This window comes from Sphaeramia orbicularis, chromosome 19, assembly GCF_902148855.1.
Source record: "Sphaeramia orbicularis chromosome 19, fSphaOr1.1, whole genome shotgun sequence".
Taxonomy (NCBI): Eukaryota; Metazoa; Chordata; class Actinopteri; order Kurtiformes; family Apogonidae; genus Sphaeramia; species Sphaeramia orbicularis.
Window position 1 is genome coordinate 29,491,654 of NC_043975.1, and position 20,085 is coordinate 29,511,738.

General features: G+C 34.2%; 1 protein-coding gene across 1 annotated transcript in view; it reads right to left on the minus strand.

The window, feature by feature from the left end:
* gfra1b (gdnf family receptor alpha 1b) overlaps positions 1 to 20,085 on the minus strand; it is a 107,523-nt gene that overhangs the window by 5,223 nt on the left and 82,215 nt on the right. The window contains exons 7-8 of the mRNA XM_030163223.1: positions 18,983 to 19,117; positions 15,140 to 15,339 (exon numbers count right to left, since the gene is read on the minus strand). Of these exons, the coding sequence (XP_030019083.1) occupies positions 15,140 to 15,339; positions 18,983 to 19,117 (335 nt within the window). The remainder of the gene's footprint in view (positions 1 to 15,139; positions 15,340 to 18,982; positions 19,118 to 20,085) is intronic.

A 20,085-nucleotide genomic window follows, 5' to 3' on the forward strand; every position in this document is an offset into this window, starting at 1 on the left:
GTAGTGTACAAAATAAATTATTTACTTATTAATTATTAGATCTTAATAATTGTAACCTTCAAAAATTGCTCTACATACCATTTTTTATCTTACTGTAAAATTTTATTTTCTGTTTTCTTATCTTATTTTTAGTTTTTGTAATTTTATATTTGTTCTATTCTGAAGTATTGTTTTGTTTTTTTTAATATTGTTGCACTGACTCAAGTAGCACTCCTAATTTCATTGCACATGGCAATAAAGGCTGTCCTATTCTATTCTATTCTATTCTATTCTATTCTATTCTATTCTATTCTATTCTATTCTATTCTATTCTATTCTTAAATGCATCAGAAAAGATGGAAAAGATGTTACTGCAAGAAGACTAAGTAGACTGCTGATGATCCTCAAACTGCGTTAAAACAGTCCGATGCATTATTAAAAACAGGAAGGATAATGGTGACCAATTTAGCTGGACACAAATCTTCACTAGAGATCATTTAAACATTTGGTGAAATTTAATTACAATCCATTAAAAGGAGAATTCACAGCTGTGTTAGATAATGAAAGTCAGAGTATTTCCACATGTCCAATACAAAAAGAACTCAAGTGACTGAAAAAAAGCTGATATGTGCTCTAGAGCATAAAGACTGGACTGTGTTCCCATGGAAATGGTCATGTGATCTGGTTAGTCCAGATCAGGGGTCGGCAACCTGTGGCTCCGGATTCTCATGCGTCTCTTCAGCCTCCTTGTAGTGGCTCCCTTTACTGCGGTCAAGCCAGCCGCGATTCTCCTCTGCCTGGTCAGTCCAGCCGCTAGCGTTTTTCCTGTGCGCTACTCATTCGACAATTACGGTAGATGAGCTGCATGGAGCGAATGTGCCTTCCAGAACACCGAAGTAAGGCCTCATTTATGCTCTACGTTAAAGACACAGACGCAGACGGACAGAGGGTTCTGTCCGTCCTTTGTACATTACTCACATAATTCTGTCCATTTTCTTGGAGAATATGGAGCAGTACAACTGGGAACTATGGAGGCAGTGTTGAGTTTTGAAGAGAATAATTTTCATAAATAGTGATACTTTTCATAGAGCAACTATATGAGTATGAGTACGGTGTACTTTTGGGGTAATCCTACAACAGATTCCATTCCAAGCTACAAAAGTGTTTGTTTTCGTCTGAAATAGGCTTTAAGACTAAATTCAATGATGAATAAAATTATGATTTCCAGTAAGTACCTCATGAATTTGTTATAGTTGGTATTAGTACTTCAAATACTATTAGCAAAAATACTATGAACTACTTTTACTGTGTACTTTTGAAGTAATCATACTCAAAAATCCCTTCCAAGCTCCAAAAATGTTTGTTTTTTCATCTGGAATAGGCTTTAAGACTAAATTCAATGATGAATAAAAAAAATTTTCCAATGAGTACCTCGTGAGTTTAGTATTTTTGGTATTAGTACTTCATATACTATTAGCACAAATACTATGAAATACTTTTACTTAGTACTTTTAGAGTAATCATACGCCAGAATCCAGTCCACACTGCACTTCTGTTTGTTGTATTCAGTGGTTGCAACAGATAAAATGTAAAAAAGATTAAAACTTTTAAAAGTTTATAAGCTCTGTTATTTTTTGCAGCTCTAGACTATTTTTTTTTTGGCGGAAGAGGGGGCAAAATGGCTCTTTTGATAATAAAGGTTGCAGACCCCTGGTCCAGACTGACCCTGTTCCACAGTGATGGAATCAGTGTCAGAAGTCAGATGAAGCGATTACCCATCATGCCTAGTGCTGACAGTTCAAGCCTGTGGGGGCAGAGTTGTGATCATCATCAGGTCTATTTTTAGTAAAGTCATATGTTTGTAAAATGAGGTCAGTTAAACCTGAATAAACTGAATCATCAGCTATGAACGCCGATGACATTGACTCATTCCCAGATGACGATAGCAGAATTCATCAGACTCACACTGTGAAAGAGAGGTTCAAGCAGTATGAGACATCATTTTTACACATGGATTGGACACGCCTGAGTCTAGACCTGAACCCCTTTGAGGCTCTTTGTAATGTGATGGAGAATTTACACAGTGGTCTGACTCAACACATCAATGCAAGATCTTAGTGAAAAATTAATGCCACCCTAGACCCTGCAGAAGCATTGTGTGCATTACAAATGTCATGGTGAATGTGTTCCATAAGCTTCTGTTTTTGGCCTGGGCTGTGTATTTCACAGACTTATGTCTTATTGTCAGGTTTAGGCACCGATGAAACCTGGTTATGGATGCAAAAAGATATCAAAGCTTGATTTAATACCCAAAACATTTGATTAAAATAATTGACATTGCATTGAGTCCTATTTAAACCCAACCATAATCTTTTCCTAACTGTAACTGAAGTGCTTTGAAGTCTCAGAAGAATTCCAAGGAGTACTTCTGCCTCTGATGTCAAAGTCCTGCATGTTGAAAACCTGCTATCCACTATCTTCTAATTCGCCGACCACCTCTTATCCATTCAAGACAAGCCATACAGGAGAATGGTCTAGTTAACCCTTGTAAGACTGCCGTTATAACAGGCCGCCGAGGTGTCTTCATGTTTTCTTTGCAATAAAAGTGTCATAAAATGTCTTTTTTGCCAATTTTTTGCATCTTTGTTTGAAGGAAGAACTTAACCTTCAATATCTGACCATTAATGATCAATTTTATAAATAATAAATGCTTCAAACAGTGTGTTTTAGTAAAAAAAGAAAATTTATTTATTATCAGAAACTAGTGATGTCCCAATCTGGATTTATTAGCTTCCGATCTGATTTTTTTTAGGATTAGTTTTGCCGATAACGATCCGATATTGACTTTTTACAAAACAATGCTGGTTTAAATTTGGAGTCTTTATTTGTAGGTTATTATGTTATCATTTTATTTGAGATCAAAATTGGGTTGAATATGGAACCTGAACGAAAACAAGTATGACACATTTGACTCTTAATAACTTTAGGATAATTGTTGCACTTTCCAAATTCATTCTGTGGGCCAAATTAGAAGCTTTGGCAGGTTGGTTTTGGCCCGCGGGCTGTACGTTAGCCACTGTTGTAGCACATTTATGGACAGATCTGTCCAAGTATTACACTGGGGAGCGCTCCCTGCCATTGTTAGTGATGTGCGGATCAGCGGGTTTCTCATGGGGCGGGTCAAAAGAATGTCCGTTTATGTGGGGGGCAGGTTGAGTCGGGTCAAATAATTCCACAAAAGCCCTGTGGGTTGAAAAAAACCCGAGTTGCCCATCACTAACCTCACAATGAGCACACGCAGACCATAAAGTGAAAGTGAAACTTATACAGGGTGACACAAAAAAAACGGGAACTTTTTAACAATCCAATAAAACCAAGAGTGATGGAAGAAAAATATTTTATTAATAGTAACTGAAACCTTAAACCATGCCATTTAAGAAACAATGATGGAATTTTCATTTTTTAAAAATTACTTCCTGTAGATGGCGTCCTCCTGTACGAATGCATTCTTGAAATCTGCTGTTGAGATTCCTCATTGACCGCTGCAACATCTCAGCTGGGATACTGTGAATTTCATCCTGAATTCTCTGTTTTAACTCATCCAGAGTTCTTGGTCGAGTCGTGTACACTTTACTCTTGAGATAGCCCCACAAGAAAAAATCACAAACGGACAAATCTGGCGATCTAGGGGGCCAGGGAACGTTACCGAATCTTGAGATCACACGGTTACCGAACAATTCTCGCACAGCTGCCAATGGTTACTAAAATGGGGGTGTGTTTACTTGCTCAAGGCCACTGTCTCGAAGTGCTGCCACTTGCTCATGTCTGCCAATACGCACTTCAAAAATTCCCGTTTTTTTGACCCTGTACCCTGGTCACCCTGTACTTGTACAGGGTGACCATAGTAACCATTGGCGGCTGTGCGAGAATTGTTCGGTAACTGTGTGATCTCAAGATTCGGTAACGTTCCCTGGCCCCCTAGATCGCCAGATTTGTCCGTTTGTGATTTTTTCTTGTGGGGCTATCTCAAGAGTAAAGTGTACACGACTCGACCAAGAACTCTGGATGAGTTAAAACAGAGAATTCAGGATGAAATTCACAGTATCCCAGCTGAGATGTTGCAGCGGTCAATGAGGAATCTCAACAGCAGATTTCAAGAATGCATTCGTACAGGAGGACGCCATCTACAGGAAGTAATTTTTAAAAAATGAAAATTCCATCATTGTTTCTTAAATGGCATGTTTTAAGGTTTCAATTACTATGAATAAAATATTTTTCTTCCATCACTCTTGGTTTTATTGGATTGTTAAAAAGTTCCTGTTTTTTTGTGTCACCCTGTAGATGCTTTACTAATTCCTCTAAGTCTCCCACTGCTGTGCAGCTCATTTTCCTTTCCCCTACCTTCGAGGACTTTAATTTGAGGGGGCAGGACATTGGCCTGGATTGGCCCAATTTCGTGACTAAATTCAATCAAATCTTCTAAAAAATGCCAGATCAGCAGCCGATACCGATCTATAGATTAGATTGGGACATCCCTATCAGAAACAACTCTAAATGTCCATATTGAAACTTTCTGAGATTGCATAAATAAGTTTTCAACTATTTTACATCTGCTCAAACATGCTTTTTGGTCTTGAACATTCAGTATCCATATTTTGACTTCGTATTTTTTGTTATTTCCAGGTGTTTTTTAGCCTGTGTGGAAGTCTCTGAAACAATTCCTTTCTACTTGTAATAGAGCCCAACATCGCTGCTGTAAAGTGTTACAGGGAATCAGAATGCTTGGGATCTCAGCTTTCCGATGCTGCTTGAATTTTGTGGATAGCACAAACACTTTAGGACAGTGTTTTTCAACCTTGGGGTCGGGACTGCATGTGGGGTCACCTGGAATTCAAATGGGGTCACCTTAATTTTCTAGTAATGATTAAAATTTTTTTTTTTTTTAATTATTAATAAAAAAATATATCATGAGTTGACAGAGACAATCCCAATCCATAAAAGACATGACAAACTGTGAAGCTTAAACTGAAGCACTGTGGTACTGTTTATCTGTCAAATGTTCATTGTGGTCAGTTTCAGATGCTGCAGCTCTTTCATAATTCATAGTTTGAGTTCTTGTTTGTTCAGTATTAATTGTCAGCCTTGTAAATCCAAGCTGGACTGACTGTACATATCCTGACCAAGGAAAATAAAATTCTCCCTTTGTGCAGTAATCTACACCTGGCTTTTCAGCCTCCATCCATAATAATATACATTATATAGATTAACCTTCATCCTACCAGCTGGGGTCCAACTGGACCCCAGGACATGATTTTATACGTCACTGCTGTATCATTCATTGAATGATCATTTTGTGCTAGGAGTTTGTCTGTCTGTATGTCCATGTTCAATTGCTTATATTAGTTCCAAAAACAATCTGACATAATGGGTAGTGTATTCAAATTGCGATCGGGGTCCAAATGGACCCCAGTTGAATAGCGGTTTTTCTTAGTTCATAATTCATTCATTCATTTTCTGAACCCGCTTTATCCTCACTAGGGTCAGGGGGGTCGCTTGGAGCCTATCCCAGCTACATAGGGGCGAAGGCGGGGTACACCCTGGACAAGTCGCCAGTTCATCAGAGGGCTGAACATATAGAGACAATCACTCTCACTTTCACACCTATGGGCAATTTAGATTAACCAGTTAACCTATCAGTGCATGTGTTTGGATGGTGGGAGGAAGCCGGAGTACCCGGAGAGAACCCACACAGACACAGGGAGAACATGCTAACTCCACACAGAAAGGTCCCACCCCCCATCAGCTGGTTTTGGAATCAAACCCAGGACCTTCTTGCTGTGAGGCACGAGTACTAACCACTGCACCACCAAGTCCCTAGGCCCTAGTCCATAATGAGCATCTAAAATATAATTTTATTATTTGTTTCAGTAAGTGATGGCCAATAGAAATAGAAGAGCAAGGTACACTGCTGCACAAGCCCTTAGCGAGCTGATGGCCGGGGTCGAGCCAGGGGTCGAGCAAGAGGTTATTGTAACGGTGTTTTACGATACAAACTGTTTTCATATGTTATAAAAACATTCCAAAATTAAATGATGTTTCCTATCTGTTACTAAGATGTGATATCACCATATATCACAGTGGGGTCCACATGGACCCCGGCTGGTAGGATTAGGATACGAAATATGTTGGTAGGATGAAGGTTAAATGTTGTCTAAAATTGGCGTTTATTTACAACATAGTATAACAAACTATTACATGATCAAAAACAAATTAATTTTGGCAAAAAATGTCTCCATTTTGAATGTCTGGGGTCGCGCGAAATTTGTGACGTTAAAATGGGGTCACGAGCCAAAAAAGGTTGGAAACCACTGATTTAGGAATTACAGTGAATGCTGTAAAGTGCGATATGTAGCACCAGAGAGCTCGCAGTTGTTAAAGGGTTAAAATATTATAATGTTGATATAAACATAAGGAAAGATGATGATATGACCCAAAGTCTTGGTTCAGAAACGTGGAGATTCCACATATCTGTGATTTGAAGGAAGCTACAGAGGTAAGATTTTATCTACGAACTAGGCTGTAAACTGAATAGGAAATGATTTTGAGCTGAAAGTCGTTTTAGGTAAGACGTCTAATTATAACAAAGGTCAGGTAAAACCATTAGTGCCTCAAAACTCGAAAAAGCTGTGAAGTAAAATAGTGGAAGCAACAAAAATATATGATAATATTTCCAGTAGTTGTCAGCTATTCCCATCGTTTAAACCTAAGCAGACCTCATCGTATAGTAATTCTCCTGCAGCAAGATATACAAGATTTGAGTGTGTGTTTGTGTGTGTGTGTGTTGAAAACTTTGTCTGTGTGAGATCCCCCGTTTGTTCCAGCTCAAGGTTATGACAGTTTAATACATTAAAAACTTTCTCAAACTGCTCCGAACCCTCTTCACATAAAAACACCCGTACACACACTGCCACACACAAACAAAACACACACTCACAGATACAGAGATGGAGTACAGCAAATGATAAAGTGACTCCATAGTGGGTTTGGAAACATAATAAACACTCCACGCATTGGTTCTTAAGTAGAAAGAATTCAACAAACCAGGATCCTGGAGAAGAATGATTAATTGCGCTATAGGAGGTCTTTACTCCTGGAGGATGTTTTTACCGGTGATAAATCATATTATCGCTATTAAAAGCCAATATGATAGATTGTCTGGCTTAAAGTATGTGATATGATCTCATTTAAAAATATAGCCTCATAGTATTTATCAGAACAAAGCAGAGGTCTGAGACGGGTTGGAAGAGCCAAAAAGTTCTAGTGTGGCCTCGGTGCCGTTAAACATATTTCACACAGAAACTTGCTTTTTATTGAACTCAGACGTCAAAAGCATCAGATTCACATTTATTTATTAGATCGATTCATTAGCACGTCATTAGTTGTGATTTCTACAAACACTTCCTCTGCATTTTTTTTCTTCAAATGTACAGATTTTAACCTCCGTCATCGAGGTTATGTCATCGCTACAGGTTTGTCCTTCAGTCGGCTTGATTATACAAGAACTACAGCACTGATTTTCACCAAACGTGGTAAAAAAAATCAATGAAAAACAGGGAATTTAACAATAGAATAAACTAAATTGAAGAGAAATTGAAATAAACTAAGTTCAAAAAGATCGATCAAACTAAAGTTAGATTTATTCAACTCAGTATAGAGATTCAACTACATTTAGATCGCTATATTTAACTACATTGTGATACATAGATTAAACTAAATTAAAATAGACTGATTAAACTAAGCTTAAAATGATAGATTTAAATACGTGTAGATAGATTCAACTAAATCTAAATAGATTAAGATGAAATTAGATACACTGATTAAATTTAACGTAGACTGATTAAGCTCAGTTCGGATAGATTGAACTAAATTTAGATAGACAGATTAAACTAAATAAAAACAGACAGACAGACAGATTAAACTAAATAAAAACAGACAGACAGACAGATTAAACTAAATAAAAACAGATTAAATTAAATATAGATAAACAGATTAAACTAAATATGGGCAGATTAAGATAAATATAGACAGATTAAACTAAATAAAGACAGATTAAACTAAATATAGACAGATTAAACTAAATAAAGACAGATTAAACTAAATAAAAACAGATTAAATTAAATATAGATAAACAGATTAAACTAAATATGGACAGATTAAGATAAATATAGGCAGATTAAACTAAATATAGATAGACAGATTAAACTAAATTTAGATAGACAGATTAAACTAAATATAGACAGATTAAACTAAATATAGACAAATCAAACTAAATTTAGACATATTAAACTAAATTTAGATAGACAGATTAAACTAAATATAGACAGATTAAATTATACACAGATTAAACTAAATTTAGACAGATTAAGATACATATAGACAGATTAAACTAAATTTAGACAGATTAAAATAAATTTAGATAGACATTAAACAAAATATAGATAGATTAAACTAAATTTAGACAGATTAAAATAAATATAGACAGATTAAACTACATTTAGACAGATTAAGATAAATATAGACAGATTAAACTACATTTAGACAGCTCAAACTAAATTTAGACAGATTAAGGTAAATTTAGATAGACATATTAAACAAAATATAGACAGATTAAACTAAATATAGACAGATTAAGATAAATTTAGATAGACAGATTAAACAAAGTATAAGTTTAGACAGACAGATTAAACTAAATAAAAACAGATTAAATTAAATATAGATAAACAGATTAAACTAAATATGGACAAATTAAGATAAATATAGACAGATTAAATTAAATTTAGACAGACAGATTAAACTAAATAAAAACAGATTAAATTAAATATAGATGAACAGATTAAACTAAATATGGACAAATTAAGATAAATATAGACAGATTAAATTAAATTTAGACAGACAGATTAAACTAAATAAAAACAGATTAAATTAAATATAGATAAACAGATTAAACTAAATATGGGCAGATTAAGATAAATATAGACAGATTAAACTAAATAAAGACAGATTAAACTAAATATAGACAGATTAAACTAAATAAAGACAGATTAAACTAAATAAAAACAGATTAAATTAAATATAGATAAACAGATTAAACTAAATATGGACAGATTAAGATAAATATAGGCAGATTAAACTAAATATAGATAGACAGATTAAACTAAATTTAGATAGACAGATTAAACTAAATATAGACAGATTAAACTAAATATAGACAAATCAAACTAAATTTAGACAGATTAAACTAAATTTAGATAGACAGATTAAACTAAATATAGACAGATTAAATTATACACAGATTAAACTAAATTTAGACATATTAAGATACATATAGACAGATTAAACTAAATTTAGACAGATTAAGGTAAATTTAGATAGACATATTAAACAAAATATAGACAGATTAAACTAAATATAGACAGATTAAGATAAATTTAGATAGACAGATTAAACAAAGTATAGACATATTAAACTAAATATAGACAGATTAAACTATAGACAGATTAAACTAAATATAGACAGATTAAACTATAGACAGATTAAACTAAATATAGACAGATTAAACTATAGACAGATTAAACTAAATATAGACAGATTAAACTATAGACAGATTAAACTAAATATAGACAGATTAAACTATAGACAGATTAAACTAAATTTAGACAGATATATTAAACAAAATATAGACAGATTAAACTAAATTTAGATAGACATATTAAACAAAATATAGACAGATTAAACTAAATTTAGATAGACAGATTAAACTAAATATAGACAGATTAAACTATAGACGGATTAAACTAAATTTAGATAGACAGATTAAACTAAATATAGACAGATTAAACTATAGACAGATTCAACTAAATTTAGATAGACAGATTAAACTAAATATAGACAGATTAAACTATAGACAGATTCAACTAAATTTAGACAGATTAAGGTAAATATAGACAGATTAAACTATAGACAGATTAAACTAAATTTAGACAGATATATTAAACAAAATATAGACAGATTAAACTAAATTTAGATAGACATATTAAACAAAATATAGACAGATTAAACTAAATTTAGATAGACATATTAAACAAAATATAGACAGATTAAACTAAATTTAGACAGATATATTAAACAAAATATAGACAGATTAAACTAAATTTAGATAGACATATTAAACAAAATATAGACAGATTAAACTAAATATAGACAGATTAAACTATAGACAGATTCAACTAAATTTAGACAGATTCAGTTAAATTTCTAAAGACAGACTAAACTAAATTTAGATGTTTACATTTAGATGTAGATGGATTCAATTTTATGTAAAATGAGAGATTAAGACAGACAGACAGACAGACAGACAGACAGACAGACAGACAGACAGACAGACAGACAGACAGACAGACAGATAGATAGATAGATAGATAGATAGATAGATAGATAGATAGATAGATAGATAGATAGATAGATAGATAGATAGATAGATAGATAGATAGATAGAATTTCAGACAGACTAAACACTGTCCGTTTGAACAGTTCTACTTGTCTGTCCAAATAAAAAACTGACTTATCAAACATGGAGAATGTCAGCCTCTCCTTAACCACGTAACATCTTTACACTGGGGGACAAAACATTTGGTAGAGACATTCAATGATACAGTGCCCCCCCCCCCCCCCCCCCCCCCCCACACACACACACACACACACACACACACACAGACAGACACATTACCCCCGTGGGCCACCTCTGATGTTACTGTGGCAACCAATTAGCTTTGACATGACAGCTTTGGAAAGTCTGACTCCACACTGTCGTCTCATCTTTCTGCCCAGGAGGTGGGATTCTGTGCATGCCATCATAAAACCATCCCTGATCCATCAAGATGACAGAGGCAGACGTCTGACTCTGACAGAAGCTGTGAATAGAGCTCTACCTGATGTTTACGGCTCAATCTGGACTCAGACATTCTGCTGTTAAATGGGACATTCCTTTGTAAACATACAGGGACAAGAATGTTTCCTGTTGTACTGAGGAAAGAAGTCAATGAATGAATGAATGAACAGTCTAACCCTTAAAGACTAAAAGCTACTAAACCAACCAAAAGTAACTCAGTAAAAGTCAGTTTCTCAGCTTTTTGGACGTTCAGAGGCTCTGTCGCGAATATGGAAAAACAGTCATCTTCTGCAACATTGATTCACTGATAAAACCCAGTGTGACAAAAACCATGACTGTCTCAAACATGCGGCCCTGGGGCCAAATGCGGCCCACCAAAGGTTCCAATCCGGCCCGTGGGATGAATTTGCAAAGTGCAAAAATTCCATTCATTTTAGTTCAGGTTCCACATACACAATGTGATCTACAGTCAAATAATAACAGCAGAATAAACTACAAAAAAAAAAAAAAACTACAAAAAATAATGACTTCATATTTTCTTCTCAGTTTGATATAAAAGAAATATTACATTAAGCCTATAAATAACGACAACTTCAAATTTTTTCTTTGTTTTAGTGCAAAAAATAACATTAAATTATGAAAATGTTTACATGTACAAACTATCCTGTAACAATAAAATGTGAATAACCTGAACAAATATGAACAACCTGAAATGTCTAAAGAAAATTAAGCACAATTTTAACCATTTTCTGCCTTTTACTAAGTGTTTAGTGTCTTTGTAGATCTGATCCATAATGCACATGTAGAAATGATAAGTCGAGTCAGATTATTGTTAAAATTGCACTTATTTTTCTCAAGAAATTTCTTTTTTTTTTTTTTTCTTCTTTTTTTTTGTTTGGATAGTTTATAAAAGGAAGTATTTTCATAATTTAATGGGTTTTTTTTTTTGCACTAAAACACAGACAACAATTTGGAGTTGTCATTATTTATAGGTTATTATGTTATTATTTTACTGGTACGGCTCACTGGAGATCAAATCAGGCTGAATGTGGCCCCTGAAAGAAAATGAGTTTGAGACCCCTGCTGTAGACTGTTAGTTTAAATGATGTATTTTTCTTCTGATATAATAACTGTTGAATTTAGTCTGAACTTTTATGAACATCTACATGGTTAACCCTTTCGTGCATACTGGTCACTACAGTGGACAGTTATTCTACAGCTGTTCTCTTGTATATTCATGGGTTTAGTTGTTTTAGTTGGATATCAGCCAACACAGTGGACGCTTATACATCATCCTAAACAATGGAATTCATACAGTTACTGTTCTTACTGTTTGTTGTCCTTGATCGACCTGATCTGCACAAACATATTTTAGTGTAAATTAATTGCTAATTGTTATTAGGCTGTAATTAACAGTTTTCTTAAACAAACAGGTTTTTTTTGCATATTATCTCTATGAATTGAGTAATAACTACAGGGTGTCCCATACGTCTCCATACATAGGAGACATAATACATATGGTTCTAACATATATTTCTTCTTTATAGTTCTTCAGCAGTGGAGGACACGCATTGAAATGTGTTCCCAACAAAATGGCAGTCATATAGAGCATATTATATAAATAAAAATGGTTTATGTCAAGAAACGTCTATGTATGGAGACTTATGGGACACCTTGTAGTATTAGAGTATGTTAAAATGTGAGCATTAGCAGCATTAAAAATGTTTTTATTTCATAGTTTTCACACAGTTTATCACTTTCTGATGATGGGTTTTAAATGCAGGTTTCTTTGCTTCAAAAATTAAATGCATGGTGTCCAGTTGAGCGGATGTTTTTGTAACTCCATGACAAATAGGGTCATAAAAAATTTCAATTGCATTGTTTTCTTTTCATGCCTAAAGAGGAATAAAATCCCTCAAGAAAAAAATATTGACTAAGGTTCTCATAATTCATGCATGAAAGGGTTAATCAATAAATTAACCCATAAAAACCCAGTGCTACTTTTATGGTAGTTCCCAAATGTTTTTTTCTCTATATATTTAACCTTTCTGAAGTGATTTATAACAATTTATTGTAATTTTATCCTCTGTGTTACAGCATTTTTTAGTGAAAATCTATTTTTTTTCCTACACTTAATTTACTGATCATGTAAGTGTTCATAAAACCTCAGATTAAAGTGGAGGGTTTTTGTATCAGACACAGAGAAAACTGAAGGAAAAAGTTACTTTTACAGGAAAATCTATCATTAACTGAATATAAAACCAAGTGTCTCCATCCACTGTCATTGATCCAACTCCCAAATTAATTTTCTTCTAGATTTCACCTTTCTTAAGTGATTTATCAACATTTCTTATAATATTGTCCTCTGTATTTTGCATTTTTTTCAATGAAAATCATGTATTTTTCCTGTATTTAATTTACTGATCATGTAGATGTTCATAAAAGCTTTGATGAAATTTGAGGCTTATTATACCAGAAACAGAGTAAACTGAAGAAAAAGTGACTTTTTCAGCAAATATATCAATAACTGAATGTAAAAACAAGTGAGTCCATCCAGTATCATTTACTAAAATTACATGGGTTTATTTTTTTCCAATTACTTTTTATTATTATTATTATTATTATTATTATTATTATTATTATTATTATTATTATGTATTTATTTATTTATTTATTTTAAATCTTTTTTTTGTTAAATGTGTTGATTACTTTGGCTGTTTTTGTTCATTTTCTTGGTTATTTTATTCTCATTTACTTAATTCAAATCAAATATTTACTCATTTTTTCATGTTACTTATTAGTTTGTACATTTTTCATACATTTTTGTTCATTTTGTTTATTATTTAGCATAAATATATCTATCTAAATATCTATATAAATCTAAATTGCTCCAACTCAATGGGTTTTACTGGTGAATCAATATTGTAGAAGATGACAGTGTTTCCACGGTAACTACAGAGCCTCTGAACGTCCAAATGGGTCATATCTGATGACCATGAAAAGATGACAAACTGTATTTTACACCAATTATTTACATGTATTGATAGGATTAGTGGATCAACAGGTATTAAACAGTTTAGATCAGTAGATGGTTTTGGTTATCAGTGAATGTTTGGTTCTTTATGGGTTAAATATAGGAAAATGCTGATTTTCACTGAAAAATGCAAAATGCGGAGTATAACATAAGAAATCCTGACGAATCATAAAGGAAATGTTAAATGCAGAAAAAAATTTATTTGGAAGATACCACAAAAATGGTTCTAGGTCTTTAAGAGTTGAACAAATAAACAGATATTAGCTGGTTTAAAATCAGATCTACTGTAATTAGTTACTGCTGTTAATTCTATGCAATAACATTTACAGCTGCAGATGTGTTTACAGTCCAAGAAATCAGTTTTTGCTTTTTTTTTTTTTAAAAAAAAGGAGAGATATTTTGCTTTTTTAATTGGAATTATGCATTTTCAAACATTTCCCTGTGGTCTACATAAACTGTAAATGCTACGTTTGGGTCTGAATTCTACATTAATTCAACTCCACAGGTCCACCTTCAACCCTATTTCTGAGTAATGACACCAGAAAGGTCATTTTGAGCGCTGTCATTTACAGCTGCAGACGTGTTTGTAGTCCAAGAAATTGTTTTTTTTTTTTTAAAGGAGTGATATTTTGCTTTTTTAAACTGAATTATGCATTTTAAAACTATCTTAAACCCTATTTCTGAGTAATGACACCAGAAAGGTTGTTTTGAGCGCTGGCCCTTTAAATGCAAATGAGCCACTTCATGCCCCGCCCCCTCCAGGTTATTGACTGTGCTGCTCTGTCCTGTTCAACCAACAACTGAACATTTTAGGAAATCAGCTCCGAGCTTGGACATATTTTCAGTTTTTACTACAACCGCTGCTGCTGAAAAACAATTATGTCGTACTCGAAGAAATGTTCGTCGGAAGTCTTGACCTTATTTGTGCAAATGTTGTGATGTAACTAGTTATAAAACGTAACAAATTAAGCAGAAATTAAAACAGGTTGTAGAAATCCACTTGATGTTTGAATGAATGAATATAAAGATAGCTTTGTAGCACCTGAGGGTTTAAATTCAAACTTTTGGAACTATTAGGGTCCAAATACACAAAAAATGAACCGACGACTAATAAAAGTGGGTTTCGTAAAATATGAGCTCTTTAACTCACAGTGAATTTGGAATGTTCTAATTTGTACCTGCATCATCCCACAGATCTGATACAGTGAGTCGGCGTCCAGGTCCATCCCTGTCATATCTGTCAGTGCATCCACAGAGTTGCTGGTTCGTTCTTTCCCCTTCCTGGTGATGCCTGGCTCAACCACAGTTGGCTGAATGGGCGGCTGCGGTTGCCAAACTCCAACATCAGTACCGTTTCCAAAAGCCTGAATAGCATTACCTACACAAATACATACAGCCGACTAGTTAATGGTGCAGCGTTAACGATGTCCGATGTTTTGTTTTTGTTTTTTTCTGTATATATATTTACACTTTTTTTCTTTTAACCTCCTGAGACCCAGGAAATGTCAGTAAAGCACAAACTTTTTTTTTTTTTTTTTTTTTTTTTTTTTTTTTTTATTAAATAGGTTTGGAAACAATACGGTGGCCCAGAGGTGCAACAGCCCAAAAAATTACACACTAGCCCCAAAAAATATCCACTACAAGAAAAAAAAGGGAACAGTCCGGAAAATTATCCACTATAAGAAAAAAGAAGAGAACAGCCCAAAAAAATTATCCACTATAAGAAAAAAAAGAGAACAGCCCAAAAAAAATTATCCACTATAAGAAAAAAAAGAGAACAGCCCGGAAAATTATCCATTATAAGAAAAAAAAAGAGAACAGCCCAAAAAATTATCCACTATAAGAAAAAAAAGAGAACAGCCCAAAAAATTATCCACTATAAGAAAAAAAAAAGAGAACAGCCCAAAAAAAATTATCCACTATAAGAAAAAAAAGAGAACAGCCCGGAAAATTATCCATTATAAGAAAAAAAAAGAGAACAGCCCAAAAAATTATCCACTATAAGAAAAAAAAGAGAACAGCCCAAAAAATTATCCACTATAAGAAAAAAAAAAGAGAACAGCCCAAAAAAATTATCCACGATAAGAAAAAAAAGAGAACAGCCCAAAAAATTATCTACTATAAGAAAAAAAGACAACAGCCCAAAAAATTATCCACTACAAGAAAAAAAGAGAACAGCCTAAAAAAATATCCACTATAAGAAAAAAAAGAACAGCCCAAAAAATTACCCACTACAAGAAAAAAAAGAGGACAACCCAGAAAAATTATTCACTATAAGAAAGAAAGAAAAAAAAAAAACCCCAGAACCGCCAAAAAAATGATCCACTATTTTTAAATAACTGTATTTTTAGCACACTGACCTCCACTTCCAGGTGGGTTACTTCGTTAGCATTAGCCACATTAGCTGAAGGCCTTAAAAATTTTCAGCCTATGCTTTTATTTTTTGTGGTGGCCTTAATTTTAAAGCAAGAGACTTTAGGGTAAACAGTGCCCTCCTAATTGAAAAGGTGGATAATGTTTTTTTTTCTTATAATGGATAATTTTTTGGGCTGTTCTCTTTTTTTTCTTATAGTGGATAATTTTTTGGGCTGTTCTCTTTTTTTCTTATAGTGGATAATTTTTTGGGCTGTTCTCTTTTTTTTCTTATAGTGGATAATTTTTGGGGGCTGTTCTCCTTTTTTTCTTATAGGGGATAATTTTTTTGGGCTGTTCTCTTTTTTTCTTATAGTGGATAATGTTTTTTTTTTGAGCTATTCTCTTTTTTTTTCTTATAGTGGATAATTTTTTGGGCTGTAGTCTTTTTTTTTCTTATAGTGGATAATTTTTTTGGGCTGTTGTCTTTTTTTTCTTATAGTGGATAATGTTTTGGGCTGTTGTCTTTTTTTTCTTATAGTGGATAATTTTTTGGGCTGTTCTCTTTTTTTCTTATAGTGGATCATTTTTTTTGGCTGTTCTCTTTTTTTTTTCTTATAGTGGATAATTTTTTGGGCTGTTGTCTTGTTTTTTCTTATACTGGATAATTTTTTTGGGCTGTTCTGTTTTTTTTCTTATAGTGGATAATGTTTTGGGCTGTTCTCTTTTTTTTCTTATAGTGGATACTTTTTTTGGGCTGTTCTCTTTTTTTTTCTTACAGTGGATAATGTTTTGGGCTGTTCTCTTTTTTTTCTTATAGTGGATACTTTTTTTGGGCTGTTCTCTTTTTTTTCTTACAGTGGATAATGTTTTGGGCTGTTCTCTTTTTTTTCTTATAGTGGATACTTTTTTTGGGCTGTTCTCTTTTTTTTTTCTTATAGTGGATAATGTTTTGGGCTGTTCTCTTTTTTTTTCTTATAGTGGATACTTTTTTTGGGCTGTTCTCTTTTTTTTCTTACAGTGGATAATGTTTTGGGCTGTTCTCTTTTTTTTCTTGCAGTGGATAATTTTTTGGGCTGTTCTCTTTTTTTTCTTATACTGGATAATTTTTTTGGGCTGTTGCACCTCTGGGCCACTGTAGCAACATCATAATGCAACAGTTTTTTTCAGATGCAGTTTTTAAATTTTTTATGGAATGTCCTTTGCGGTGGACAGTTTTCTTTTTTTTTTTTTTTTTTTTTTTTTTTTTTTTTTTTAATATAAAGTTGTGAAACTCCAGAAGAGCCATAGCTGGGTCTTAGGAGGTTAAACAGTTTTGCACTACGCACCACAAGAGAGCTGTTTCTTTTAATTTTGTTGTACATATGTATAATGACAATAAAGCCATTCTATTCTATTCTATTCTATTCTATTGTGCATTTGAGGACTTTGTAAATACAGGTGATGGATGTGGTGTTCATCCTTCACCTCAGTGTCCTTCAAAGCATTTAACACTTCAAAAAGCTCGGTATATTCGACGTCTTATCTGCGTCTTTGTCTCTTGCATCAGTTACAAGTGTGAGCGGTATGACATTTTATTAAATGTCCAACTTAAAAGCTGTTTCTAATTGGTACTTTAGATAATTGGATAGGAAAAGCACAGACTTGACCTTCCTCAAGAACCCTTTTGAAAGCAGTGTCTGCCTTTAATAACTATGATTTACAAAGCTGCATGAAAATGAACTTTAGACCTGCCCAAAATTCACAAACTCACAAATGGTTTAGACGGAATATATTTGATCTTATCTGCGGTTTGACATTTGGTCAAAACACCGAGTCCAGGAAAAGTCCTGATAATTTTACATGAACTGATCTTAGTTTTTACATTGATTTATTACATTAGAGTTACTTTGACATGAGCTGTTGCACAGTACAGTAGAAATACACACTGAGGAAAATCACATGACTCTAATCTGCTTCCTCCCTCCCTCCCTTCCTTCCATCATTCCGTCCCTCCTCCCTCCCTTCCCTTCTCCCTTCCATCTTTCCCTCCTTCCTCCCTGCTTCCCTTCCTTCCTTTCTCCCTTCCTCCTTTCCCTCCCTCCCGTCCTTCCTTCCTTCCTTCTTTCCTTTTTTCCTTCCTTTCTTCCTTCTGTCCTCCCTCCCTCCTTCCCATCCTTCCTTCCCTCCCTTCTTCCTCCCTTCCTTCCCTCCCTCCTTCCTCCCTTTCTTCCTCCCTCCTTACCATCCTTCCTTCCTTCCCTCCCCCCTTCCTTCCTTCCTTCTTTCCCTCCTTCCTCCCTCCCTCCCTGCCTTCCTTTTTTCCTTCCTTCCTTCTGTCCTCCCTCCCTCCTCCCTCCCTTCTTTCCGTCCTTCCTCACTTCCTTTCTTCCTTCCTCCCTTCCATCCTTCCTTCCCTCCCTTCTTCCTCCCTTCCTTCCTTCTTTCCCTCCTTCCTCCCTTCCTTTCTTCCTCCCTCCCTCCCTCCCTTCCTTCCTTCCTTCCTTCCTTTTTTCCTTCCTTCCTTCTGTCCTCCCTCCCTCCTCCCCTCCTTTCTCCCCTGCTTTCTCCCTTCCTTCCTTCCTTCCCTCCTCCCTCCCTCCCTCCCTCCCTCCCTCCCTCAATTCTTTTCCACATCTGTGATTCAACAGTCTAATTACGTATGTCTGCGACTGAAAATAGACACTCACGTAAGCATCGATTGTCGGTGAAAAAGTCGGCAAATTTATCACAATCGGGCTTGTTGTTCCCACTGCTGTTGCAGTCACACCACGGCGACAGACTAATACCAAGAGATCGCACATAATTGGGTGTCATCACTGTACCTGTAGAAAGGAGAAGAAAAGGATCATTAACTGTAGTCTCATGATTGGTTTACACAGAACTTTTTGTCCCTGGTTTGTGATGTTCAGGCCAATAAAGGCTTACTCTACATACAGTATAGAATGCAGGAAATCCAATTTGCAGTTCGGAGAAGTCTCATTGAAGTGCACATCCCTCATTTGAGAGCTGCATTATAATATCACTCTGCTTCACACAGACGTCAACCTTTAATAGGGCTTTACTGACTCACTCTCTGACTTAACACATACATCTGCTGCATTATGATTATAAGCCTGACTGACTTATACATTCCTCTAATTACGCTGCAGGGCCAGAATTTCATCTGCAACAAACTGCACCTGTTTATATCAACTGTACTTTTCAGTTTGTCATTGAAGTGGCTGTATTTCTAAAATTTTATTTATTTATTTATTTCAAACATGCAAATAAACAAAATAAAACAAAACAAAGCAAATTAAGACAAAAACAAAATAACATTTAAATGAACAGAATCTTTCTTCAAACACTTACAAATCTGAATTCTGCATGGTCGAAAAGGAGAAGGAAGAAGTATAAACTTATTTAATCCTACCCCTCAGGGCTTTTACACCTTTATCACTAACTTAATACAATAATCAAACAATACAATTTTCTTAATTTTAGCATCGAACCACAAAAAATACAGGGTGGGGAAGCAAAATTTACAATATTTTGAGGCAAGGATTGAAAGACAGTGTATGACCAATTAGTTTATTGAAAGTCATGAGAATTTATTTGCCACAAGAAAATGTACATAATAGAAAATGTTTTTATTCTATGTGTCCTCCTTCTTTCTCAATAACTGCCTTCACACGCTTCCTGAAACTTGCGCAAGTGTTCCTCAAATATTCCGGTGACAACTTCTCCCATTCTTCTTTAATAGTATCTTCCAGACTTTCTCGTAATAGTTTTGCTCATAGTCATTCTCTTC